The sequence below is a fragment of the Miniopterus natalensis genome, chromosome 10 (assembly GCF_054644295.1).
Source record: "Miniopterus natalensis isolate mMinNat1 chromosome 10, mMinNat1.hap1, whole genome shotgun sequence".
NCBI classification, from domain to species: domain Eukaryota; kingdom Metazoa; phylum Chordata; class Mammalia; order Chiroptera; family Miniopteridae; genus Miniopterus; species Miniopterus natalensis.
In genome coordinates this window covers 82,067,434-82,094,774 of record NC_142090.1, presented here as the reverse complement: position 1 = coordinate 82,094,774, position 27,341 = coordinate 82,067,434, and the positions used below count along the sequence as shown (strand labels likewise).

Below are 27,341 nucleotides of genomic sequence, written 5' to 3'. Positions count from 1 at the left end.
GTCTTCCTCTCCATCCCCTCCCCTCCCACCCCAGCCCCCTGACTTCCCCTCCCCCCCGTGGACCGAGTGGTTCCGAGAATTCCTACGATATCGGACTAGAAATACGGCCTCTGCACTGCGCTGGGTGGGTTTGCCTTGTGTTTGGTTTACCAGGCTCTCCTGGGTAAATTCAATGAACGGAGCTTCTTCATTTTAGGAGAACTTCCCCTTGTGAGACTAAAAAGGCATTTCGGCGATGCGGTGATCGACCGTTTGCTGGAACTGATTCCGTTCTCTGACGGGCATATTTGCCGTCCTGGTGGGACAGGCGACCTTGGCTGGGGCGGGAGCATCAGGTCTGCTCTGTGCCTGTGGCTCCTCGCTGTCCGGTCCTATCCAGCCGCTTAAAAAGGGTGAGGAGGGCCCTGGTCAGTGCGGCTCAGTAGGTTGGGGTCATCTATGCACCCAGAGGTTGCGGTCGATCCCCGGTCAGGGCACATGCCTGGGTTGTGGTCTGATGCCCGGTATGGGGCGAGCAGGAGGCAGCCGACCGATGTTTCTCTCTCTCCCCCGCTCCCTTCCTCTCTCTAAAAATCAATAAAAATACTGGTGTGTTTTTTAAAAAAATGGTTAGGAGCATAGATCTCATGGTACATGTCTTAAGATTTAAAAAATTCAATAGACGCACTGTCTATTTGATTCTTTAAAAGTCACTTCAGACCATGAGAGTCTCTTTCATTTGCCTGAGAGGTTCTTGACCGTCCAAAAAAAGATTCAGAGGGTGGGCCTGAGCTTACTTTCTGGAAGAAATGATAAGTTTAGTTATTCTGTGAAACAAGCCTGTGACTCACCAAGGGACTCTTCTCCCTAAGAGCCCTCTGAGATCTGCCCATAAACCGGAGCTTCTCCTCCAAACTCTCCAACACCCATAGTCTCCCGCCCCCCCACCCCGCCCTTCCCCTGGCTCTCAGCCTCCCTCCTGGAGGCCCGACCTCAGCCTCCCTGCCCTTGGATAACGTGAGCTCTCACCTGTCTGGTCCCAGCCAGCCTGGTGCAGTCTGCCCGTCGCCGCCGGCCCCTCCCACGCCTCCCGGGGCCCAGGCCCCCCAGAACCTCCCGCCCCAGCTGGAGCAGCCTCAGGCCTGGGTGTGGCCCCTCCGGTCCCCTGGGGCCTGGGAGCCTCTGTTCCCACCGGCTTCGGGTCCCAGCTCACTCAGCAAATGTCCTCCTGCTTCCACGCCTCTCTTTCTACCCGTTTCACCTCCAAAAGTAATTCCTCACAGACCAGCTCCAGCCTGGAATCTTTTAGGAAGTGTTTCGGGTGCGGGTTGTTTTCTTTCTTAGGTGCCCTCTCTCTCCCTTCGCTGTAATGAGCAGTTTCAGGAGTTGCTTCAGCTTCTTTTACACCCTGTCACCTCCCATCTCTGCCGGTGACTGAGTTCCCTTGGGACACAGGCCAGCGCTCAGTGTCCCGCGTCAGGAAATGGTGACGGACAGATGCACCGATCGGTGCATGAGGGGCTTTCAGCAGCGCCCCTCCAACGCCAAGGCCTCATTGAAATGACCCACGTGCCGGGTAATCTTACAACGATCGCCAGGCTGGCCTGTGATCAGCACGTCACACGAGACCCGGTCACGGGCTCCGCTTACTGGTAGTCTTGCCGTAGAAGATACTGAAAGCGACCCCCTGCTTCCTCCATTGTACCAGGTTGTGTCTTAAATGTCTCGTCTGGGGAAAGGTGTGACGTGTGGCTGTAGACCCTTCCTGGTGCGGCCTAGTAAGTTTCATGGGCTGATGCTCACAGTCTGGTGCAAGCTGAGGGGTGAACGGGGCATTCTTTGGCACGTAGATATCTGCTGAGGCAACTGAAAAATGTGTGTTTAAAATGTACTTTTAGTCATTGGGATAATCATTCTTTTACGTGTAATATATATAGAGAGAGAAAATTTAAAATACTGCATGTTTCTGCTCCGGATTACGTGTCCCGGAAAGGATGTATTTTCCGTACAAGCTTTTTGGCTTTTACTTCCTCTGTGGTAGAGAGTCCCTGGGAAAGTGCACCCCTTCACCCCGAAGCACCTCCTTGTAACATGTTCCAGAGCGTGTGTGTCCCACTGCCCGGGCCGGCGCCGTCCTGGGAGCCGCCTCTCCCGTGGACCGCATGCTTCCCCCACGAGGCTTTGTCGGGAGCTCCGGAGCTGCACGGTCTCGCCAACACAGATGTCAGCTCAGACCCAAGGTGCAGCTCCGGAGAAGGAAACCTGCAGGAGACACAGAGAGGGACCCAAACGGGAGGAAACGCCATGAAAAAATAGAGCAGCTGGCCTTTCGCAGCTCAGACATGTGCACGTGTGTGTAGCTGTAGAGTCTAATTAGCGACAGAGGGTAATAAAGAAATAGAGATGTGAACAAAAAAGCTGTAGTTTAAGTTACAGGAAAAGATTTTTTTTTTTTTTTTTTGTCCATCAGTCATGGTTTTAAAATGTCCAGACTTGTTGATATTTCCCCTGTGCTGTTGGCACGAATGTTCCCGTGACATTTTGTACCACATCAATCAAACCTACCAGCTTTGTTTCGACATGTTTTATGGGTATCAATGTGTCTCAGATGCCGTTAGGCTTGAAGTGGACTGAATTATCCGACATGGAGGCTGAGCAGGACGTAAGGTGTGGACCAAGGCTCAGGGGAGTTGCTTGACTCTGTTGTTGAGTTTTCAGATTTTTCAAAATTGCAAATTTAAGCTCTACAGTTATGGTGTTGTCTGTGATATCGTTGGCTGCAACCTGTGGTTGGAAACCAGAGAGGACCCTACGTGAATATCATGGATCTCGGGATTTTTATGAAATCTCCATTGTCACTGTACCCGGGGTTGGACTGGGGATAACTAAGTCAAAGGATGGACCCCTGTGGGCAATGCTCTTGGTTGACTCAAGCCCACGTGAAGACTGGACTGTAAGCTTTGTGAGGCAGGAATAGTCAGCCCTATCTACGCCATGTCCCTGGACACTAAAATGACAATAGTGATGATGATGATGATGATGGTGATAATGGTGGTGATGATGATGGTGATGATGGTGATGATGGTGGTGATGGTAATGGTGATGATGGTGATGATAATGGGGGTGGGCATGATGATGGTGATGATGATGGTGGTGATGATGATGATGGTGGTAATGATGGTGATGATGGTGATGGTGATGATGGTGATGCTGGTGATGATGATGGTGATGGTCATGGTCATGATGATGGTCATGATGGTCATGATAATGCTGGCAATGCTGGTGATGATGATGGTGATGGTGATAGTGATGGTGGTGATGGTGGTAGTGATGCTGGTGATGCTCGTAATGATGACAGTGATGATGGTGATGGTGATGATGATGGTGATTATGATGGTGGTGGCAGTAGCTTACATGAGCCAGACACTGTTTTACAGATATTAACAATTTTAATCCTTACCCCATGGTGGGGGCACTTTTTACCCTCATCTTACAGATGAGGAAAGGGAGGCTCCATGGGGAGGAGTAATTTGCCTGCGATGACACCGCCCATACCCACAGAGCAGATTCAAAGGTGGGCCTCCAGCGCTGGAACCCATGAGCTTAAACAGGGCAGTGTCTGCTCCAGTGGCCCACCTCGGCGCCCTTGGCCACCACGCTCGCTGGGAAGGTGCTCAGTGGGCGTCTGCTGCAAGAAAGACAAAGGAATACATTCCCTGGGCTGGTCCCATTACCTTCCGGCTTAGGAGCCACACGTGGACAAAAATGACAAAGGGCTTCACTCTAATGAGCTTCGTTCTCAGTAGTTTCCCTATTAGGTTCATTTTTGTTAAATAGCTGAAGTATTAGGTAGACATGCATCTGAAAGCTTAGATTATTTGTGAGTCTAAACCGTAAAGCATTTTGTAGGTGTTATTTTATTTGTAAGTAGATGGGTGTGTAATGAATACCTAAGTCATTATATGAAAAGTATTGTGGGATTTAGGGTTTAAAATTTACTTTAGAAATTGTCCTCTGAAATAGCCACAAACATTCAGCAGAGTGCAAACACCCCCATGGAACCTCACATCAATACTAAGTGCTAAGTGAATAGACTTGGGCGGGCAGGAGGCTGCAAGTGCATTTCCAATGGTAAAAACCATTCCCCAGTGAAAATTAATCTATTGTCTAGTTAACAAGCATTCCTTCCTTCCCTGGCTCAACAATACTTACTCCGCATTGCTCTTTACTATTTGGGGGGGGGGTCTGTATTTCTTTTGCAAATTGAGCTGAAATTTGGATGAACGGCTTAGTTCTGCTCCCCAACTCTTGGGCTGTTTTCAAGCATAAAATTCTAATTCCAGAGAATCCCTTCCCAGGTATCTGGGTCTCTTTAGCAGGAAGGAGATGGCCCGGTCTGGCCTCCCCCAAAACCACCAGCCATGACTTTCTCTCAGTGCTCTACAAACGATGTTCATGGTTCAGTAATCCTACGAGCTGATCTGCTTTTTCCATGAAAGAAAGTGTTTCCACATTTTCCGAAGGAGGAGGCATCTATAACCTTACTCCACTCTACCTCTCGTCCCCCCCCCCCCGCCCTCACCACCACCCACACAACATCTGTATTTCTTAAACTAAAAGCACAAGTTATTATAAAACTTAATTGAGCTTACAAAGAAACGCTTGTGGAGAAAACTTTCTGAGTTTCAAGGGGGGGGGGGGAATCTGGTTTGAGTGGCCACTCAACAAGGCAGGAATCCATTCACTGGGAGGCCATCTTCTGGCCCCGGAGGAGTCCTCACCCCTTCTGCTCCCACCCCACGCTCCTGAAGATTTGACAATGGGCCAGAATAAACAGCTTAAGGATGAGTTCAGTTAAGACAGAGAGCACACATTACAGTTTTTTTCACTCCTCTCCTTCCTGGCCTCAGTAACCAGATCATCAGCTTGAAAAGCCAGAAGACAAACAAACAAGAAAAGTGCTTTAGATCACAGATTACCAGCCTATTGAAATATGCCCATCGCTCTGGGCCCGGCCCCCCAGCCGTTGAGCAGGCCATTGGACGGCATCCTCCCCAGCGCTGGCCTTGCAGGGGCATGCAGGGCCCGGCTGCCAGGAATGACTTTATCTCCTCGACATGTTCTGTCAGATTGAGTGGGACCACAGCGAAGCCAGGGCAGGCTCGGGGGCAAACGGAAGCTTTTCCCAGCTCCTGCAGGGAACCGCTGAGCTAGACTTGGTCCTTAGACGTATCGTTGGGGAAACAGCTCCCGAGTAAGGTGGTTTCCAGCCCCAGTGGCTCGGCTCAGCCCCGTCACTCCGTGCCTCGCCCTTAATCACCAGGGGTCTCCTGGGCATGCCAGGCTGTGCTCACCTTAGAGCATCTTGGTGAAAGCAAGCGTTGGAACTTCTCGTTTTGAAAGACGCTTCTGACATCCAAAGCAGCCTAGGTGGTTTCTGGAGATTTTACCTCTAAGTGTTCTCGGTGGGAAAAACCCAGTAGTTTCTTGCTAAGAGATGAAGAAATTCACTCCTGGATTCTTTGGCCTAGAATTAACACCATGATGGAGCCGGTCCACCGCCATCGTCTCACTTCAACACGAACAGAGGCTATAAATGAAGGGTTAAGCCCTGGCCCCTGGCCGGTGTGGCTCAGTTGGTTGGGCGCCAACCGTTCGATTCCCGGTCAGGGCGCGTGCCCAGGTTGTGGGCCTGGTCCCCAGGAGGGGGCGTGCGGGAGGCAGCCGGTCAGCGCTCCCCTCTCACATCAGTGTTTCTCTCTCTCTGTCCCTCTCCCGTCCTCTCTCTCTAAAAAAAAATGAATAAAAGTATTTGTTTAAAAAGAAGGTCAACAAAGAAGAGAGACCAAATCTTTGCTGGCAGCAAGATAAAAGCATAAGAGAAAGGCTACGATTTTTTTTCAAAAGAAGATAAAAAGTATGTTTTGTGAATCACCCGCATGACTTATTTTTATGTGTTCTCTTGAGTAATAATTAATAACGAACCAGGATGGCCGCGATATGTTTTATCGTCTGTTACTCTAATGGAGTCACGGTCCGGGGGGTCATCACTATGTTTAAATCTCAAATACATTCCATCGGAAAATGGGCTTCCAACCACAGCATTCGGCATCTCCTGTCGGTAGCAAATCTAATTCTGTTAGGCCAGCAGGATGCTATAGAAACTAAAACCTCGGAGGGACCGAGCAAGGAAAAACACTTTCTCGTCCAGCTCGGGAGGAATTTACCGGCAGCCCTACTATTAATAGTCATGGTGGGGATTCCATTTCCATTGCTCAACTGCTGTGTGAGTTATTAAGCCTTGAAAATAAAAAGTGAACCAAGGCTGTGGAAAACTTATATATGATGTTTACACAGACACTTTAGCGATTCGGCGGTATTTATTCATCTTTTATTGCTTGCTGACTGTCTCAGGGGAATAAGCTAAAGGGACATCAAAGGGAAACGAAATGTTTGCTGTTGTTCTCAGGGTGACATATTATTTGTTAGAGACAGAATGTGCCGCGAGTCCACAGGATGCTTTCACCCCCAGAGAGTGAACAAAGGCAAGTCCATAAGGCGCAGCCACCTGGCCGAGGGAGCCGGGTGAGGGGGGGTGTGGCCGGAAGGAGGCCACACACGTGGACTTCCCATGACCGTGGGGAGGGGGGGATCCGGAGGACAGCCCGGGGTGGGAGGAGCCGTGAGACACAGTCGCTGTGGTCGGGTACCTGCAGGGCTGTGAGGCGAAGGAAAGGTGCCCGGCGTCTGCGTTAAGCTGGAGGCCACGAGCCGCGGCCTAGCTGCAGATCAAGGTGAGGAAGGGTTCTGTGACCGTTGTCCACACCCTCTGAGCAAGATTAAAACTCTTAGTCACTCAGAACGGACAGGCTGACTTGACAACCATGTGTCGTGGATGTGGAAAGCCAGGACTCTCTGATTTAGGGGGGACATTTGAAGTTGTCTATCCAGTCCTAGAGGTAAATGATGCCTAGCACGGAGCTGAAACACCCCGGACACAAAACCACATCTAATAAACAGCAGTCCCGCCCCTGCACTTCCTGTCAGTTCTCAGGACCTCGTCTCGTCGATGCCTCTTTTGAGCTGATGATGAACTAGGAGGATCTTAACCCTGAGAAAACCCTCCTAGAGTTTGAAGGAAAGTGAATCACGTTAGCCAGTTTATCTTCTAGAGAGGACGGGAGAAGGGGACTTCTAATCATATACAGACGCTCCTCAGCTTACCATGGGCTGACATCCTGATACACCCATCGATAAGTTGAAAATATCGCTAAGTCGAAAGTGCATTGAGTACACCTGACCTCCCAAACATTAGAGCTTAGCCCCGCCCACCTTAACCGTGCTTGGACCACAATATCCCAAAACGCTGGCAACCCAGCGCCCTGCGGCGTAGCGGTTGTTGACCCTCATGATCGTGGGGCTGACTGGGAGCCGGGGCCGCCACTGCCCAGCGTCACAGAGAGTCTGCACCTCGTACCGCTAGCCTGGGAAAGGTCCAAAATTCAAATCCGAAGGAGGGTTTCTACCCAATGTGTGTTGCTGTCCCACCATTGTAAGTTGGAAAAGCCTAAGTCAAACCACTGAATGTCTAGACCGTCTACAAGTCATGACCTCCTGTTGGGCCTTCCTCTGAAACAGAGATGGGCCAAGGATAGCCCACGGGCCACATCCAGCTGCTGCCTGGTTGTGTAAATAAAGTTTTATTGGCGCGGGATGCCGTCCTGCCCATTTGTGTGCTTGTCGTCTCTGGCTGGTCTTGCCCGAATGCGTTGGAGTTGAGTGGTTGGGACAGAGAGCATATGATCGGAAACCCGAAATATGTATTCCCTGCTCTCTTCAGAGGAGTTTGCCAGCTGTGCTCTGGATCCTCGTAACCGAGGCTTGGGCTCTGTTTCCTGGAGTGAAACCCGTGGCTACGAGGGGCCGGCTCTGGCTGGTGACCTACCTGATAGCAAGTGGTTACCTATGAGAACTGTTGCTTTTAACGGATAGTGCTCCGGAGCCATGAGGGACTAATGTGTTCTGGAAACAATAGTGTCTGGGCCAAAATTAAGATCCTCGGTGGCAGAGGCTTGGCTTGGGTGTCCCTGAGCTCTCCGGGTGGTGGCTAGTGATTTCCGAGTCAGACCTTCCTGCTCGGTGGCCCCAGGAGGCGGCCTCTGGGCTGCGGAGCTAACCCGGGAAAGGGGGCCGGGCCCCGCCCGGGAGGACGGGGTGAGTCCTCTCCAACTGCTACTTCCGTTTCCCGGTTTAAAAATGAGATTTGAGAAGGATATTTAAATTCAGCAGGAGTAAGTGGAAACAAAATGTTCATTTGAAAACAAGCCTGAAAGGAAAACACGTGCACACAGCCGGCAAGTCCAGCTACACTTATGAAACCACCACAGAGGTCAAGGTCAAGGTCAGGGGAGGCCTTTGTCTGCGGGGAAACAGCAGGGCAGAGAATGTACCGAGCAGCCGAAGGGAGCCGCTCGTCCCCAGGGAATTCTTCTGAGAGGCACAGGGTAGGTGTGGCTTCCTCCCCACCAAGTGCCTGGCGGAAAGGGGTCCACACGCCTTCCTCCAGAGCCCTCGGCTGGCCCCTGTGACCAGGGCAGGCCAGTTGGCTGCGGTCAGCTCCAGCTGTCCCTCCCCAGCAGCGAGAGCTCGGGGCCGCCCGCCAGGCCCCACACAGCAGAGTGCGCGGAGGGCGAGGGTCAGCCTCGGGCACTTGGAGGGAAGGAAGCGACTCATCCCACTGGGAGCTGGGCCAGGTTCAGCGCAGACTCGAGTCACGGTGGCATTTACTAGGGTCTGCCACGTGCCAGGTGCTGTGACCACAGAGCCTCCCGGCTCGCCGGGCCCTCCCAGGGGTCAGGAGTCTCTCCCTTACGGACCAAGGGAAAAGAGATGGCCCCTGATGCAGAAGTTGCCAGGGTTGTAGTGGGGCCAGCGTTCCCCAGCCCTGTGAGCCCACAGCCACTGGTCAGGGACAGGTGCCATCAGAAGTCTGCTTACTGTTCTGTAGTCAAAGGGCTGGGGAGGCGCGGCCAGTGTGGCTCAGCGGTTGAGCTTCGACTCACGAACCAAGAGGTCACCAGTTAGATTCCTGGTCAGGGCACGTGCTCGGGTTGTGGGCTCCGTCTCCAGTAGGGAGAGTGCAGGGAGCAGCTGGTCAATGTTTCTCTCTCATCAATGTCTCTCTCTCTCCCTCTCCCTTCCTCTCTCTCTAAAAATCAGTAAAAACATATTAAAAAAAAAAAAAAAAAGATGGGTAATGATAGAAGAAAAAATTTAAAAGAACATTTAAGCCATCTCAGGGTGCTGGGTTGAACCCGAACAGTCTGTGTGCAGAGAAACGCTCCCCAAAAAGCCCCCCCCCCGATTCTGGATGGTAAAGTGTTCTTTTCCTTGCCAATGACGTCTTTCCCAGAATTTCGTTCAGTAGGAGAAAGGCTGTGGAAGTGAGTCCCACAGGTGCCCACAACCAGACCCAGAAGGGGTCCCTTGTACCCCGCAGTGGGATACGGGCGGCAACCCAGAGGAGGGGGGCACGGGGAGCCAACCAGCAAGTGGAAGACAACTGGTTTCTTGGCGGGGTAAACTGTGGGCCGTTGCGGGAAGTCACCAGCCGGCCCCGCACTCACGGGACCTGTTCTTTTACCCTGAGTGTGGCTGTGACACTTTCCTCTGCTCGGCGATGCAGAGCATTCGAGTGCCCATCCAGATAGCGGGAGGCTGGTGATTTGTCCGCCTTCTGACTCATGTTCCTTCAGCACGTCTCTCGCGTGCTGGGATGGCCTGTGGTTCTTTCATGTATAAAGTCATCTCCCAAAGGGCCAATATATTTCTTCCGGGCAGTGACGCTTCCGGTTCATTCCTGGCCACCGTCCTTGTGCTGTTGTATGGACCACGTCTTGGTGGAATAAGTGAGTGAGCAGAAGCGCAAACAGCCCTCTCCCGGCCCTGGCGCAGGTCGCAGGGCACCTTCCTCAGTGGCCACAGCGCCACCTGACCCCCCACCGCGCCATGGTGCTTTCCAGCCCCGCGTGGCATTCAAGTGAATTCGATGGGACAACTCTGCCCGCGCGCCCACAGCCCAGAATGGGGACTGTCACTCAGCCTTTGTCCCTAGGGAGTGACTCATGGGAGCGTGAGGAGGAAATAAGGCAGGAGGTGTGAGAGCTGGGTGGGGACGGGCCCGAGGAGGAAGCCTCGCGGGCCCTGCCTCCCTTTACGTGCGCGTCACCTTGCTGGGAAGGACCTAGACTGCGAGGGTGTATCCAGGAGGAACGGAGCTGCGCCCGAGACAGCGCTAACTGCCCGGTGCGAGGTGGCCGGCCGAGCGCGCCGGGGGCTGGGGGGACGTGGCACCCGTGGGCTCCTGCTCCCTCCCACCGGCAGCCTCACCGGCTCTCTGCTGAGCAGGGTCCAGTGAAGTCGGAGGTGAAAGGTGGTGGGTGGTCAGCCGGGGGAGCCTTGAGTCCGCCTTAGTCAGGATTGGAAGCTGCTGTCCCAGGTCTTTGACGCTAACCCCCTTTTGGACTTTTATATTCCCCACTTTGCCAACCGCTCCCCACACCCCACACCCCACACTGAGCTGCACCCATTCTCCCAGGTCTCCCAGCTCTGCATGGTGCCAGCCGGCGGGTGAGATGGGCAAGCCCATCCCGTCTCAGCGGGGTTTGCGTGGTCACCTCCTGCACATCGGGGGACAGGCAGGATTCAGCTGTGGCCTCCTGGAGGGAGAGCTCTGCAAACTGGGGGTGCCGGGAATGTGAGGCGCGGGTGTTGTCCCCGACTCCGCACTGCCCCTCCCTGGCGGGGCCGGAGTGCTCCTCGGAGAAAGCGACTCTGGGGACGCGGAGCAGAGCACCGGCGCCGCAGGGGAGGCAGAGGCCACGCCCGCGGCTGGGCCAGCAGAGGCTGGATGGGAAACGGTGCTGTTCATCGCGGAAGAATGCCCACGCGAGGGGGGAGCCCTGAGCATGAGTAAGCAGCAGGCCCCCGAGGAGATTAGGAAACGGAGCCTGGGCCAGAGAGGAGGAGCCTCCTCCGGTCTCCAGGAAGGAAACACCAGGCACAGCAAGTCCCCTGCTCTTCACGTTTCCCCATGGAGGGTTTGTAAACCAAATCCCGTGTGCTGTGCTTTCTCCTGGGCACCCTGCCCCCTCAGCATCCGCTGCTCGGTCAAGGAGCAGCCTGGCCACATAGGTGTCAGATTCCGTATAACCAGGTACATCCACGAATTTCTGTCCAGTGTGTGTCCACGTGTTTAAAATACAGATGGGCAGAGACACTGGCCTCCAAGCCAAAGTGTGCTGCCCGGCACATAGTAGGTACTCAAAAGAGATTCATTGGCTTGAGTGAATAAAAAAGGAATGGATACTCTTCTCTAAAAATCTTTTTTTTAGTCCAAATCAGTTTCTGATAGTCCCGTAATAGGTCAGTTCATTTCCGATTTACTGGCCATTCAACTACCTATAAAAAATGGAATGGATTGCCAGCCCTGGGATTTAATATTTTTAATTTCTATTGTTAGGACCATTCTTTGTACAACATCCTATCGTATTGAAAAGTGATGTCTCTTATTTCCAACTTTTAAAGCATCCCGAGTTTCAGCACAGCTCACCAACTCTGCCGAGCCCATGTAACGTTTCGAAACCCCTTGGGGGGGGGGTAGTTGGCGGGTGTCGTTGAAGACCCACAGGCAGACATAGACTTCAGCAGGCTGGCTGCTGTGCATATGGCTACAGGAGAGAGAGCTATGATCTACGAAGCACTTCCATGCCCGTGATTGTATATTGCTCACAACTACCCTGCCAGATAGATGGAGCTGGGGCCGGGTTAACCCATGAGAAGCCGAGACCCAGAGATCTGAGATAAGTGGCCGGAGATCGTTCCACAGTGACACTGTCACACTGAGAGGGGGATGCCTCACGATGTCCCTAGAAACATAGTCCACAACCCCTCGTAAACCTGGCCCTTCTGGGTCCAGAAACACCAGTTAATGCCCAAGAGAGTAGACACGATGCAAAATTACCCTCACTCTACTGGGCATATATTTTTTAATCATAAACTTGGCTCGGGGTTATTTTAATGGCCAGGAAGGTAATCCTGGGGACGGAAGTGAACCGGTGTTGGCGCTCTGTTCCCAACGTCAAAAAATAAAAGGGACGTTGTTTGAAAGTCTCCTGCTCATTAGCTTAATTAGAGTTGCTTTAGTTTGTAGCTGTGTTGGACGCGCCAGAGCGTGGCTGGTTCGGTCCAGTGGGCAGATGACAATGCGCAGGGCAGATTCCCGAATGCTTCGGAGGCCCCGCGAGCATCCCATGTGCGTCTCCGGGCCGCAGCGCGGATTCAAATTCAGTTCTACAGCTCCCTTCCAGCGCCTGCAAGCTGAGGGCTGTTCATGAGCCGTGAAATCAAATACGACAAATAAGGAACTGCCGACGAAATATAAAGGTTTGGGAAATAAAGAAAAATCTCCACAATTCTAATGGGGCCCTTCCCACCTCACGAAGTCTTTGCTTCAGCTCACCGGGGGCATGGGAATGGTACGTGGGGCTTTCTTTCATTGTTTCCCTAATCATTTCGTTATGACTCAGCCTCGGACTTTCTACTTTCCCATTGTTACAGACTGTTGTGTGGGCTTTATAGGCTAGCCTGGGACTGTAATCACAATTTATAACATTTTCTGTGGGGTATAAATGTACTCTGTGTTACCCAAAACCAGTGTTTAAAAAATGTGCTTGTAGATCTGGAAACCGCCTCTGCGGATGGATGACAGCTTCACAGCTTCGTTACCTGCCCTTCTGACGCGTTCTGTACACGGTACCCTGTCGTCGTCAGTTATTGCTCATTTTTAAGGCACTTTCACAGCCTTCTATCACGAATGATGGGAAACTTCCGGGATCTTAATAGTTGTACGTGATCACTTCTCCATTTTATTTTATTTTTCATGTATTTTATTAAAATACCCATCCCCTGCCCTTGTTCAACGCAGATTTTTGTCAATTTTATCCCCGGAAATGTTTTATGATAAAGTCACGCATGGCCACTGTAGAAAATGTGAGAGATGAAGACACAATAGGAAGAAGTCAGAAAGAGAGGTGATTTCCACTCCGTGGAAAATGCGCCGCCAGAGACAGCGAGGGAGGCCCAGGGGGAGATTTACGAGGGCTCAGCGCCCCGGCCGCCGTTAATGTGGCGTCGAGAAAACAACAAATTAAAACAATTACACATTTACTCAGGCAGCCCCACGTGTCTAAGTGGGTTTGGGGAAACCTGGAGAAACTTGTTTTAATGTTGTGTCTCAATCAGCAGCACAGATTTGCCCAGGCTTGTGGGCAAAGGGGGGTATCGAGCCCGTATGGCACAGGGAAGGGACGGGCTCTTCCCCATAAAACAAGGGGCATTTTGAGGCTTAAAGGAGGCAGATTGTTTTTATTCTCAGTCAAGATAAATTGTAGGGTTCTTGAGAAGACACATAACCAGGCCTAGATGTCCAAGGGTGATAAGCGGATCACTTCCCATAAAACACCTGCCTGGGGGGCCAGGAGGGGCAAGGGGGGGCATCTGTAAAACTTTCAACAATAAAGATAAATTAAAAAAACAAAAACACCCGCCTGAACCTGTCACGGATAAGAAAGTGCCAGCCTTCGGCCCGGATGAGTCTCAGAGACGCCGTGCGGGAGCGAGCCTCACACAGGGGGCCGGCGTTGCGCAATCCCGCCCGCCTGAGCTGCGAACCCGCAGGGCGGGAAGGGGCAGAGTGCCGGTTGCGGGCGGGCGGGGCCGTCTGGGGAGGGCTGCGGGTTCTCCATCGTGGGGGGAGTGTGGGTTACACCCGTGTGCCTTTGTGGGAGCTCATCAGGCGCTCGCCTGCGGGTGGGTCCCCTGCGGTCTGGGGGTGTCACGTCCACAGCAGTGGAAACTAACATTGAACCAGAAGCGGTGTCGCGGGTGAAGGGCACTAATACCTGTACCTGCCTTTAAAATGCATCAAAAGTAAAACAGGCAGCCCTGGCCGGTGTGGCTCAGTGGGTAGGGCCTTGGCCCCGAGCACTTAAGGGTCAAGGGTTCGATTCCCCCCCCATGTGGGAGCACATGGGGGAGGCAGCCAGTGGATGTTTCTCTCTCTCTCGCCCCTTCCCCGCCTCCCTTCCACTCTGAGAGTCAATGGATAAAATATCCTCCGGTGAAGATTAACAAAACCACCAAAAAAAGGAAGGCAGGTAGATTATGTGATCAAGCGAACACAGCGACGTGCTAACGGAGGCATGTTCGCGGTCCGGGGCTTTCCGCTTTTCTCTGCGTCTGCGAATCTTCGTCGTCAAACTGGAGGAAGGAGAGCTAAGCGCTGTGCAGGTCCCGCTGCTTCAGGTCCTCGGGGTAAAGCAAGTCCCGGCGTTCGGGAAGGAGCTGGACTCGCACATCTTTCAGCCGTCAGACGCGCAGAAGTAAAGTCATAGTAAACTTTTCTTTGAGCAGACTGTGTAAACACCTAACCCTAAGTGCGCGTTTTAGGGACATTTAAAGTACAGCGCGTTCCCCTCTCTCCCTCGTGAAGATGCTCACGGTACCTCCGCTGACTCCCTGCCTTTGAGGAAGCCCGTCTGCCGATCCAAACACTCCCCACTCGGACGGCCCCGTGGGGCAGGTGCGAGGCCCCCGCATCGGCCCGATCACCCTGCGCACCTCGGTAGCGAACTTGAACGAGAGAAAGTAGACGCTTTCGTAGGCGGCCCGCCTTCAGAACAGCCCTGGAGGCCAGCACCCTTTCCGCGCGTCCGCGTTGGAGGGAAGCGCGGTGCAGAGTGTGGCCGGGTCACTCGGGGACACGTAAGGAGCACTCGGGGACACGTAAGGAGCACTTGGGGACACGTAAGGAGCAAGCGGCCGAACAGAAACGTTCTCTTGGGTGAGTTCAAAAGCTCTCTGGCCCTTGGCAGTTTTGTCTTAAATCTGCCGGCGGGTTTGTGATTTTTTTATTTTTTAATAAGTCGACTGACGCCCCGGTCGCACGTTTACATTTTCTCACGGCTTTATTTCGTCACGTGAGACGTTTGGTGTGAAAGACGGAAGCAAGGGTGTGCTCCGTTGGGTCCGGAAGCCGAGGCCGGTCGTTCAGGTCGTGCCCCTGGTCTCGAGTGTGGCGCTGCTGTGTCCTCGGGGCACGTGGCGGGAGGAGGCCTCGAGATGGCTTCTTCCGGTGCTGCTGCCACCAAGCCTGGAATCGGGGTCGCGGGGACTTGCCTCACACCGAGCCGAACAAGCATCAGCGGCTTTCTCCTTCCCAAGGACAGGCGTGCTGGACAGCTGGGCAGTTAGGGTGTCTTGCAGGGGTGTTTGCCACTATTAAAAAATAAATAATGGTCACCGTTTTGCATGAAGCTTTTTTAATATTTGGGTCTGTTTCCTCAAATGCTTTTGGTGGTGACGTGGAACTTAAGAGGTTTATCTGCACAAGCTGTGCACCGGGTTCCCAGAGTGTTTGATGAATTCACGCCCACATCAGCAGCGGGTAACGTTGCTGTTATCTGCCAAATATCGATCTTCTTTCTGGTTATCAGACTGACTCACACTAGTTGTAAACCGTGAAGACTCGTGATGGACATTCATCCAATAGACGCTTTAGGGGCTCGTTTATCACCTTTCCAATGAACGGGTGAATGAATGGATGAAAGCAAAGTACGGTCTTCTTGAAATTGGTTTTTTCTATAATAAAACAGGCTAAACGTAAATGGCATGTTTTCCTTTCTTACTGGACAGGCAACTTGCATTGATTTAATAATAAACATTATTTGGTTCAGCGGAGAGAAACGTGCTGGCTGATATCCTTGGTCATTTAAGATGAAAGCAGCTATTATGTTCCTTCCCCCGTGTGCCGCGGAAACTCCCCTCACATGTGCTCCAGCCTTCTGAGTCCCGGCCGACACCGTTCACCTGGCTGGCATGGGGCACAGCCGATACCTGGGGCCGCCGACACCCTGGCCAATCAGTTAGGCTGAAGTTTAGAGGGCGCAGTCTGTGGGCCAGGAAAGCAGATCTGTTTCAAGGTGTGCCAGCTGAGAGGTCACACGTCACCCCCACAACCCTGCACCTGCATCAGTGCCGCGTCTTTATCAAGGGCCTGAGAGTTGGGAAATCAGCCTGGCCCTGTCTGCGCACCTTGCAGCCAACTGTGTACAACTGTCCCAGCCTGAGGCTGAAATCCAAGCAGCCCAGGCAACGCTGGGTCCGGGCAATGCTGGGTCCGGGCAGTGCTGGGTCCGGGCAGTGCTGGGTCCGGGCAGTGCTGGGTCCGGGCAGTGCTGGGTCCGGGCAGTGCTGGGTCCGGGCAGTGCTGGGTCCGGGCAATGCTGGGTCCGGGCAGTGCTGGGTCCGGGCAGTGCTGGGTCCGGGCAGTGGTGGGTCCGGGCAATGCTGGGTCCCGGGCAATATGTTGGGTCAACCCGTGTTGTGGTTGGAAGAATTACAGTTGTTCTGTCCCCCCCGAGCAGTCGACGGGGGCTCCATCTCGTCCACTGTTCCCACGCGAGCGCTCCCCCCACCACCGAATTTGAATGAGCCCCAAAAGAGGAGCAGAGGGAAATCCCCACGGAATTGAAGAGGAGGGGGAGGTTGTTCACCTCTAACGCTGGCGTGAGGGCTCCGGGCCGGCTGTGCGGTGCCTGAGCGTGTGCTCTCTGCTGGCGCAAAGGCAGGCAGGACGGTCAGGCGACGCTCGCCAGGCGGTTCCCACGAGGAAGGAACGAGGAAGCCCATGAAAGAGCCACGAACGTTTAAATTTAGGACGAGCTCCTGGAGAAAGTTCCTGCCTGTTGACTTTGGCCTTGACTCTGCTCAACCACCTGGTTGCTGATTGTACACCGGCCTCCTCGGGCTGGGAGACCCGGGCTGGTCCCGGATCCCTCCTCCAAGGCCAGGGGCCGTGTTTCTTCACTCTCAGGGTAATTTCGGGTCAGAGTAGAGCCCCTTAACTAACAAGCTCCCTGCTCCAGACGCCCAGGCCTCTTTGTGTTTTCCCGCTTGCCTAAACATGTCTCTTAAAGAGCAAGGTTTGTAAATACGACGTTACTGTAATCTCTCCTTTGCTTTGAAATGCAGACCGCCAAGTGTGTCCCCAGCGCCCAGCTCTGTCCCCGAACGGTCAGTGTTTTCTTGCGTTAAGTTTGGTACCTCCCAGCGGTCGGGAGTCGATATGCCGAGGCTGTACCAGCCGGGGAGCCCGCCTGTGCGGCGGGATCCGTGGGGAGCGGAGGCAAGCAGAGGGCTGCCGGCTTCTCAGGAGCGGAGTCTGGTGTTTTAAAGGGATGTCTTCGCTTTGTTATTTACTAGATTTTATTTTTAATCTGCACCTGAGGATGTGTTTTTATTTAAATGTTTGTTGTTGCCCTGGCCGGTGTGGCTCAGTTGGTTGGGCGTTGTCCCGTGCCCTGTAAGGCTGCCAGTTCGATACCCGGTCAGAGCACACGCCCGGGTTGCAGGCTCCGTCCTTGCTGGGGGTCGTGCAGGAGGCAGCCGATCAATGTTTCACTATCACATCAATGTTTCTCTCTGTAAAAGTAAATAAATAAAATCAATTAAGAAAACTTTAAATTTTTTTTATTGTTGACACTACTGCAGATGTCCCCCGTTTCCCTCCAGTTGCCCACCTCCACTCAGTCCCTTTACTAAATAGACCTTTGGTTTATTTCTGAGGCGTTCGTTTAGAAGAATATTTTTAATCTCCAGCCATTTGGGTTTTAATTTACATCGACTCGCCATTGACTTTAAGCTGCAACCTAAATGTTGTGGTCAGAAAATATTGCCCAGTGTATATTATGTTTGTAAATATCCTTTGGACACGTATAAGGTGGCATGCTCTCTTTTTGCAAAGTAAAAAGTTCATTCTATAGTTGTTAACGTTGTAATTATATCATTTATATACTTTATGATATGTTTGGGTTTTGTTTGGTTTTTTGCTTAGTGATGCTCTTACAGACTATTTCGTCTTAAAGGCTTTTATAGAATTTCATCTGTGTTCCCTTGAATCTTTAACATGTTTGAGCAAGTCCGTTCTCTGCAGGAATGAGCTTTTCTGTATTGTGACCGGCACCTTATAAAACTTAAACATGTTTTGTCACATGTGCCTTGGTCAGAATGAATATTGTAAGTCGCCAAAGCACCGGAGTTAGTTGACGTTTGTAATTATGGTTTTATTTTGGCTTTGCTGCCTTACTGGGCATTTCACAGGACCTCTTTTTTTTCTCTCTAGTGTGCCAGGGCACCAACAACAAGCTCACCCAGCTGGGCACTTTCGATGACCACTTCCTGAGCCTCCAGAGGATGCTGAACAACTGCGAGGTGGTCCTTGGGAATTTGGAAATTACCTACATGCAGAAGGACTATGACCTTTCCTTCTTAAAGGTTAGTCTGTGAATTTGATCGCCCAGCCCAAATATAATAGAAGTAAACAGAGGTAAATAAAGGCCTTGGCAGAATTTACCTGGACGTGTATTGGCTTCTGCTACATCAGTTACAAGTCCTAGGGAACTTCGGGTACAGGTTTTAGGAGAAGGCCACTTTACCGGCTAGTGTCAGGTTATAAAAGGATGTCCAGGAGAGGCAGGCCAGGCTGGCATTCCACTGGCTCACGGGCACTGGCAGGAATCCTGTACCCATAGCTTCAGCCATGGTATCCTGGTAACTGGCTCTTAATTTTTTAAAAAGCTTTGCTTTGTAGCATCTGCCCATTTCCTTAGTGTAAAGACTCCCACCATGTTTGATTTCCAGCTACCAAGAGTTTAACAGCCATTTCACAAATGCCCCACACATTTCTCAGTAGGCTCTAGAGAGCTGGTAGTTGAACTTTTTGGATTTCATTGGCCTCCTTCTGGGCTAATTTTTTTTTTTTTTTTAATGAAAAAGCAAGACAGATACAAAATAATGAAACATTCTCATTTTCACCTGAGTGTGTTGAGCACCAAGTAAAGCAAGAGTCACAGTGTTGCTAAATAGTCCCATTGCCCTTTGTTCCCGCCTGCGGGCTCAGGAGGCACCGTGCGGGAAAGGCTGTGACTCCTGTCACCTTCCACACCCTCAGTGTGGTCACCTGCATGGGCATAGTTCAGTGAGGTGTCCTGGCCTCTCTGGACCCGTTTAGACCTCGCATTCTTGAGTTCCTCGAAGGAAAACGCCATCTTCATGTTTTATCTTCCTAGACCATCCAGGAGGTTGCCGGCTATGTCCTCATTGCCCTCAACGTGGTGGAGAAGATTCCTCTGGAAAACCTGCAGATCATCCGGGGGAACGTGCTCTTTGAGAACACCCACGCCTTGTCAGTCCTGTCCAACTATGGCCCCAACAAAACCGGCCTGAGGGAGCTGCCCATGAGGAACCTGCAGGGTGAGGGGCGCGGCCCGGGAGGCCGCACCTGCAGAGAGAGACTCGGTTGGGACCCAGGCAGCCTGTCACTGTCTTAATTCCACTCAGAGAAGACTTTTACTTGTCAGGCACAAATGTGTCACGTGTCACGAGTGCGAGATGCAGCAGGTGGAAGTTACTGAGAAGGATGGTAAACAGTGAGACGGGAAGGGAAGCCAGGTTACCCCATGGTCACGAAAAACATACGGAGAGTTAGTAAGAAATGGTAAAGGCGCCCTGGCCGGGTGGCTCCGTGGGTTGAGTGGTGGCACGTACACCAAGGGGTCGCTGGTTCGATTCCCGGTCAGGGCACGTGCCTGAGTTGCAGGCTCGATCCCCAGTAGGGGGTGTGCGGGAGGCAGCCAATCGAGGATTCTCTCTCATCAACGTTTCTCTCTCTCTCCCTCTCCCTTCCTCTCTCTAAAAGCAATAAAGACATTTTTTTAAAAAAGAGAAATGATAAAGGCTCTGGGAAAGAGAGAGTATGACCAGACCTTTTGTGCCTAGGGTGTGAATAAACTGCCGGTCTTATCACCTGGGCCTCGGGTATAGGGACATGCGCTAAAAGTCAGCCCCGATTTGAGACGGTTTTTAGGGTCATGTCATTAGAAACTAGCCACGTTTAAATCAGGATAAGGAATGAAGGTGTCCCAGGGGAAGGTTGAATTCTTGTGACTGGGACACGAGGGAGGCTCCTGTGACAGGAAACAGGAAGGGTTCAGGAGAGATGGGAAGATGGTTTTTTTAAAAATTAAAGGTAACGACCGTGCCCTCGCTCTGCGGCAGGCACGGCGCCAGGCGTGTTAAACCCATAACCTCATTGAACGCCACGCCCTTCCCGGAGCCCCGGCTCCATCACTCAGCAGCCAGGCCCCTGCGGCGGGCTCCCTCCCTGCCTCAGCTTCCTCCCCGGCAGGAATGCGGCTCACGATGGAGGCCCACATCCCGGGTCCTGTGCGGAGTCTCCTTGGCTCCCCGGCATCTGTCTGGCGGGATGCGGCAGGTAAAGAGGCGCTTGGTCGAGACGGCGCGGCGCTCACCGGGCTCCCCGCTCTCCCGCACAGAGATCCTGCAGGGCGCGGTGCGCTTCAACAACAACCCGGCGCTCTGCAACGTGGACACCGTCCAGTGGCGCGACATCGTCGACAGCAGTTTCCTGAGCAACATGTCGCTGGACTTTCAGAACACGTACGGCAACTGTGAGTGTCCCACCAACGCCTGCCTGCAGGGCGGCGGGGGCTGGGTGGGGGAGAGGAGGCCCGGGTAACGCAAAGTCTCGTTCCCCGAAAACGGAGGCGGTCGGAGGGCCTGCCGGGAGAGGAGACCCGTGTGGGACAGACTAGAATTATAGGCCGGCCGTGGAGTCATTGGTTGGCAAATATTACCAGGAAGATGCCTCTGAGCATTTTTATCTTAAGTATTTTTCTTTTATAAACCCAGCCTGTGCTTATAATAGAAATTGGGAAAATACGGTAAAGTAGGGATAAAAAGTAAAAGCAATGTGATAGCTCCATACAGACGATCGCTTTTAACATTTCTGTGTTAGTTTGGCCCTTCATTCTCCGTTTCTTTCTCTCTGGGCTTCTCTGCCTCTGTCTGTCTGTCCCCGTCTCTCTGTCTGCAGAGGGTATAGCCCTGTCCCCTCGGGCCCGGCCTCGCCCTCTCTCATGATTCTGAGCAGCGCCAGTGTGCCCGTCACCGGGGGGCAGTTGTGAAAACTCTCAGTCACATTAATGGGGTCCTGGCTTAACAGTCACTTGTATCATCAGCTCTCCCGTCTGAAATCTGAACTATTCCAGAGACAAAACTCCTCCTGACTGTGGGAGACTGCGGGACGCACATAACCCCTCGGGTGGTTGTGTCTTTGCAGGGCTGACCTCTTTCTACCAGACTTGGAGGTCAGCCTGTTCTCTCGGCCGACAGAACTGTGGTCTTCAGATTTCTCAACACTGATCAAGACGAAACGCAGCTAGTGAGATCCGACACCTCTGTAGCTGTGATTTGCAGTTGACCCTCGCTTAAGAAAACTGCAGAAATTGATCAGTTGGAAATGTTTCCAGGCAGTGGCTTGCAAACAAATAGCTGAAGTTTTAGATAGTCGACAAAGCGACACACACCGTGAACATGAGGCCCTTGTGCAGGACTCGGTGCCTCTCCCTCTGGCTCAGAGTCCAGGAGCTTTTACTTAGAGACCCTGACTCCCCAGGGCGACTGACCCACCGGTGACTCAGGACAGGGCCCAGCGAGGCTGCAGTGGGTGCCGGCCCACCCACCGGGGTGGACACTCTCAACATGACTGTGGGAGCTGCTGGGAAGTTCTCCGAGTCTAAGCAGATTTGAAATCAGGACCTTTGGGTTCACTGAAGTCTCAGTTTTCGAGGCCTGAGAAGTCAGTAACTCCTCTGCCTCATTTCCAAGGCTGAGAAGCAGTGTGTGGTTCAGGTTTTTTTATTTTCTATGAGAGTCTTTTAAGTCATCTGACAACAGACCAGACGAACCAACCAACCAAGAATGAGACATTTCAAGGCCAGTCCTTGTTTCTAGACTGTTCCTTTGCTCCCGGCCTCGGGAAGCCGGTCATTGGTTTCTTCTCATTTGTCCCTTTGCTGAGACATGAATGTAACTAGCGCTTTTCTACCTTAGGCCAGAAGTGCGACCCAAGCTGTCCCAACGGGAGCTGCTGGGGTTCGGGAAAGGAGAACTGTCAGCAACGTGAGTCAATGTGGAGATTCCAGATCAGTGCCCAGCCACCCTTCCCCTGACACTTGTGTGAAGGTCCCGAAAGTCACTCTTGACCGTAAGGCCAGACATGAGCCACCCTATGAACACAGTCCTGCCCACCTCCCACTGGCAGGTGCTCAGGTGTGGGCTGTTTTGGGCACCAGTGGAGGTCAGCCTCCGGATGCCAGTGACCCCTCCGCACAGTGTGTTCGGCCGGTTTTCCTGGGAACCAGAGGCTTGTCTGCCCACCCTTCCCCCTCCCCACCTACATAGAAGTACAAGCCACTCCTCTCAGGAGGGTTTTTCTGTGGGATTCGAGTGTAGGAGCAGGATGGGCCCAGGAATCTGAGGGACGTGTCACTCAGCGGCCCTGCTGTCCTGAATCGATGTCTGACCATGCCATGGCTGTTGAGTCCCTTCAAACACTGCTTCCTGGCTGGCGTTCTGGCACTTGTATGTGCTTCCTTACCACCCAAAAGCTCAAGTCTAACTATATCGAATGGCTTAGAGGTCTAAAAATCTAGACTTTGCCTGGTCAGTTCTCCTATGTGATGAAAAACCGACAGGAAAAAACAGGCACCGTGAAGAAAAGTCGTGACTGGATCTAATGGGGCAGGAGGGGAATGTCTGGGGACCTGAACCCGCCGTGGACTCACTGAGCCCCTCCCCCGTTCACTTTCCCACCCTCTCTCATGAGTGCTCTGTGCGGTCCCTGGGCCATGACCTCCCCCTACCTCCCCCCACCCCCGTCTCTCAGCTCACGAGTGACCTTTGCTCCTTTCCAGTGACCAAAATCATCTGCGCCCAGCAGTGTTCCGGGCGCTGCCGGGGCAGGTCCCCCAGCGACTGCTGCCACAACCAGTGCGCAGCGGGCTGCACCGGGCCCCGCGAGAGCGACTGCCTGGTAAGACCCGCTTCCCGAAGGGCCAGGCACCGCCCCCCGGCCCTGCCCCCCCAGCCTGGCCCCTGTGGGTGGTTCCCTGTGGCTGAGGTGTATGGACTAACGTCTGTGCCGTCAGACAAGGATGCTGCCCTTCGCTGGGAAACAAAGCACCTGCTATAGTCCTGCTTCCCCGCTCACTCTGTGACCTTGGGCAGATGTTATGACCTCTTTGTGCTTCGGTTTCCTCATCTGATGATGGGAAAGTCTAAATGACATAAAGCAGGTGGCATTTGTTACTAGGCCCGAGGCATAGAGTGAGCACCGAATACTAAATACGAGTTATGTATCGTTAAGGGGAATGAGCCACAGAGATCCTGAGTGGGCCTTCTGCCCCAGCGGCTCTGCTCTTTCCACCAGGGCTCAGAGGCCCCTGCCTGCACCCCCAACACACGGGGGGGCTTGAGGTGCTCACTTTTATCCCTGTGACTGCAGGAGGCTCTAAGAGAAAGGTTTCTGACTGTCCGGAAAGCACTTTGCTAGATTTTTGCTCTAATGGAACAGCTGACCTGTAACCTGGGGCTTCTGAACAGAATCAAAACTGCACTGAGTGTCCCTGCTCAGCTTACCTGTGCAGGTTGTCCCTCCTGTGACAGGTATCGAGCTAACACTGAAAGGTTTCGAAGTGAGAGGCAGCAAGCATTTGTTTGAGGTCAAATGAAAATAGTGATTCCGGGAAGCGCTGATTCAGGGAGGAGCCCGAATAGTGTTCTGATGAGGAGACCAAGGCGAGGGGTGTTTATGAGAAGGGGCGGGAACAATTACATCCATAGCAGGAAGGCATTGCTGTCGGTGCAGAAAAGCTAACATTGTGACACTAATTCGAAACAATGTTTCTAATTTCCAGCAGAGTGATGATTATATGGAGTTCCTTGTCATCTCTGCTAATAGTTCTTTGGGAAACAATGTTGCTCTAGGCTAATAGTTCTTTGGGAAACAATGTTGCTCTAGGCTAATAGTTCTTTGGGAAACAATGTTGCTCTAGGCTAATAGTTCTTTGGGAAACAATGTTGCTCTAGGCCGCTTCCAGTGGCTGGTTTCCCTGTTGAACCTTAGGGGGAGGCTCAGGTATAAGACGCCCAAGGCAGTTAGTTCCTCTGGGTTGGCAGCTCCAGCTCCATTTTATACTGTGTCCCCCGCTTGTATTGTTTTCTATGTCTCCATTTTTATCATTTTTCACACAGGTGTGCCGCAGGTTCCGGGATGAAGCCACGTGCAAGGACACCTGCCCGCCGCTCATGCTGTACAACCCCACCACGTACCAGATGGACGTCAACCCGGACGGGAAGTACAGCTTCGGCGCCACCTGCGTGAAGAAATGCCCCCGTGAGTTCACCACACGCGACACCCTTTCATTGTCAGGCATCGATGTGCCGTGTGTCTCCTACCGGAGTCCTTGAGTCCCCGGCTCGCGTAGTCTTTGGCCCGTGTGTTTGCTTCATTGTCAGGCTTGTTACCGGGGGCTCATCTGAGCGCAGGTGACGGGGTAGGTCACTGCCACAGGTGACAGTCGGCGCTGCCGCTCTGTCTACCATGTGTCTCGTACTGGGGTGGCCAGGACACAACACACGCCTGCTGGGCAGTGCCCAGAAATGAGGTCTAGCTGGGGACGTCCAGAATATTTCGCTCTCTGATGGGCACAAACGCACGGCCACTGGGCTATTGCACTGCTTGGCTGTTGTACCAAACGGGTATTTAAGGGACCTAAAGGAGGGAGTGGTCGGAAGTCCTGCCTTCTTGAGCGGAAATGGTCCTGGTGAAAATGTGCCCTGAGAGCTGCAAAGGGGGTTTTACTTGTTGCTTTGTTTTCGTTGGTGGGTTTTGCTCATTTGTATGTGCGGTGACTGGGGGCTGCAGCGTTGATGGAAATGGGGACATCAGTTACTTCCGACAGAGAGAACGCAGGGTTGTCTAATCGGTGCGCTTTAGGCACCAATCCTGATCTCTCAGAGGGGAGATGAGCTAGGACAAAAATTTCCAAAAGCAATGACAGAGGGAGATTTCCCTGCCCTACCGGATTTGCAAGAGATGAAAATGTTTAAATTCTGGGCATAAAAAATAACACACAGATAGAATGAGAGCCATGGTGAGGCAAATGACAACGGTAAGGAAGTACCTGCCCCAGTTATGGCGACGCAGGTAGGATCTCTGAGAGAGGCGGACTAGGTGGTTTAAAATCCACAGGAAAACACGCAGAGCCCACGAGAACAAAGGCAGACGGGTCACGAGGAAAGTCGCAGATGTCCAGGGAATATGTTTGAGGATCTATTGGGAAAGTCAGTGCAGGGACAGAGAGCTCCTGGAGATATTGATATTTGTGTTATACAAACACCAATAGATCACTTCAAGGGGGAGGAGGCGAGAAGAGGACTGGTACCCGGCCAGCTGGTCCAGGTCCTGCCCGGCCCCAGAGGACCCGGCGAGGCCGGCAGCAGCCCCGGGCGTTCAGCAGCCTCCGGGAAGAGTTCAGGTGGTTTAGGTTCCCGTGCTTTTAATAAATAGTCCAGCTTTAATCCTAAGTCCTGGAGGTAAAACATGCAACAAAAAAAGAGCTGTGAAGAGGCGTTTGGGGGGGCGGCGAGGGCACGGTGTTTTCTCCCCGCACGTCCCTCTCCTGCCTGCGATGAAATATCCGTTTTCCAGATCGTGGGCTGGAGGGCCCTTAAAACCCTCGAGCTCTGTTCCTTTTCCGTGTGCGGCCTTATAGTCTTTGTCTTTAAAATAAACAAAGCCAGAGGATTACGCTTGTCATCGGTCCCGTTTCGGGAGGAGTGAACCCCACAGACACCTGGCGCGGCTTTCGCCACCTGCCTCTCATTGTCCCTCCCCCAGGTAACTACGTGGTGACAGACCACGGCTCCTGCGTCCGGGCCTGCAGCTCCGACAGCCGCGAGGTGGAGGAAGACGGCGTCCGCAAGTGTAAAAAGTGCGAAGGGCCCTGTCGCAAAGGTAGGAGCCCGCGCAGCGTGGGGCCCGCACCCCTGCTCCCGGGGCTGGGCCTCTGCCCCCCGCCCCCCGGCTCCTCGGCATCACGAGGAGAGGCCCGAGTGAGCCTTTCTCCAGGCTCAGAAGCCTGTTCCTTCCTTATGTGGCGGGTGCCCCGTCCTTGGAGGCTCCTGGAGGCTAGCCTGTCCCTACTCACCCCTCACTTTATATCCTGCGCATTTCCACACCCCCCAGACGGCGCAGCGGTTGTATGACCAGCACCCGCATGCCCGTCGCACAGATTCACGGATCTTTAATGCTTTGCCACGGCCCCTTCGCTTTTCCCATGTTCGTGTTCACGTGTGCTCACGTGTGTTTGTGTGCGTGCGTGCACGGGTGTGTTTTCCCCTGAACCATGTGTTAATTACAGATATTGTAACGTTCCACCCCCTGATGTCTCACCTCCCCTGCAGATGGGGACCTCTCCTAGTCACGAAAGCAGTTTCACCCGCCCCGACGCTAACCCCCACCCAGTGCCGTCCCAGTGTTCCGGTTACTGCCCCAGAAAGTCATGTCTACCTGTTTCCCGCCCGGGACCCAGTCACGGCTCGTGGCTCCACGCGGATGCCCCGTCTCTGTGTCCTTTGTTAACCAAGAGCCCCGCTCAGCACCCCTTCCTTCCCTTTGCTGTCCCGTCAGCTGAGCTTGTGAGGAGCGTGGCCAGGTGTTCAGGATGCAGGTGACGCTCGAGATGGAAATTCGGGAGGGGGTATAAGTTGATAAACAGCTCAGAGCGTGGAAAGGGACGTGGGAGGCTGATGCACCCCGTAACCACCGGGGGACGAAGGCCACTGAACGACCTGGCGGAAGTGACGACAGTGTTTACTAAGACGGACCGTCAGACAGACAGACGTTAAAATCCTGCTTGGAGGGGTCCTGGTGATAGGACCAGCGTTCACCGCGTAGAAAGTCAGGGAGGCGAAATACAGGCCTCGTCTCCGCTGGGGCCTGAGCGGCTTAACTAGGAAGACAGCGTCGAAATGCTAAGGACGGTGGCGGGACTGCTGGGCCCCTCCTGCCTCTGTATTCTGCTCTCAGCATTTTCTTAAATGAATGCATCTTACTCCTCGATTTTAAAGAATGTGTGATGTTTTTTCTCAAAGCGAGAAGCCAAGGCCGCAGGCCAGGTCAGGGCGGTGGAAAGGCAGGGCAGGTGGGTCAGGGAACCAGCGGGAGCCACACGCAGGTGGGTGCCCACGGCAGGGGGATGGCACCTGCGGCTCGTCTCTGGTCCCCGTGGGAGATACTGAGGAGGGGGCACAAGTCCAGTGGGGACCGTGACCGTGCCTCCTCTAACCACTGTAACCCCAAACCCCGCCACGGCCCC

The 27,341-nt window shown here is 53.1% G+C and overlaps 1 protein-coding gene across 1 annotated transcript in view; it reads left to right on the top strand.

Moving 5' to 3' along the window:
* The window catches only part of EGFR (epidermal growth factor receptor), a 128,112-nt gene that overhangs the window by 69,528 nt on the left and 31,243 nt on the right, over positions 1–27,341 (top strand). Inside the window, exons 2-8 of the mRNA XM_087821268.1 lie at positions 18,221–18,372; positions 19,167–19,350; positions 20,433–20,567; positions 22,012–22,080; positions 22,875–22,993; positions 24,214–24,355; positions 25,862–25,978. Of these exons, the coding sequence (XP_087677394.1) occupies positions 18,221–18,372; positions 19,167–19,350; positions 20,433–20,567; positions 22,012–22,080; positions 22,875–22,993; positions 24,214–24,355; positions 25,862–25,978 (918 nt within the window). The remainder of the gene's footprint in view (positions 1–18,220; positions 18,373–19,166; positions 19,351–20,432; positions 20,568–22,011; positions 22,081–22,874; positions 22,994–24,213; positions 24,356–25,861; positions 25,979–27,341) is intronic.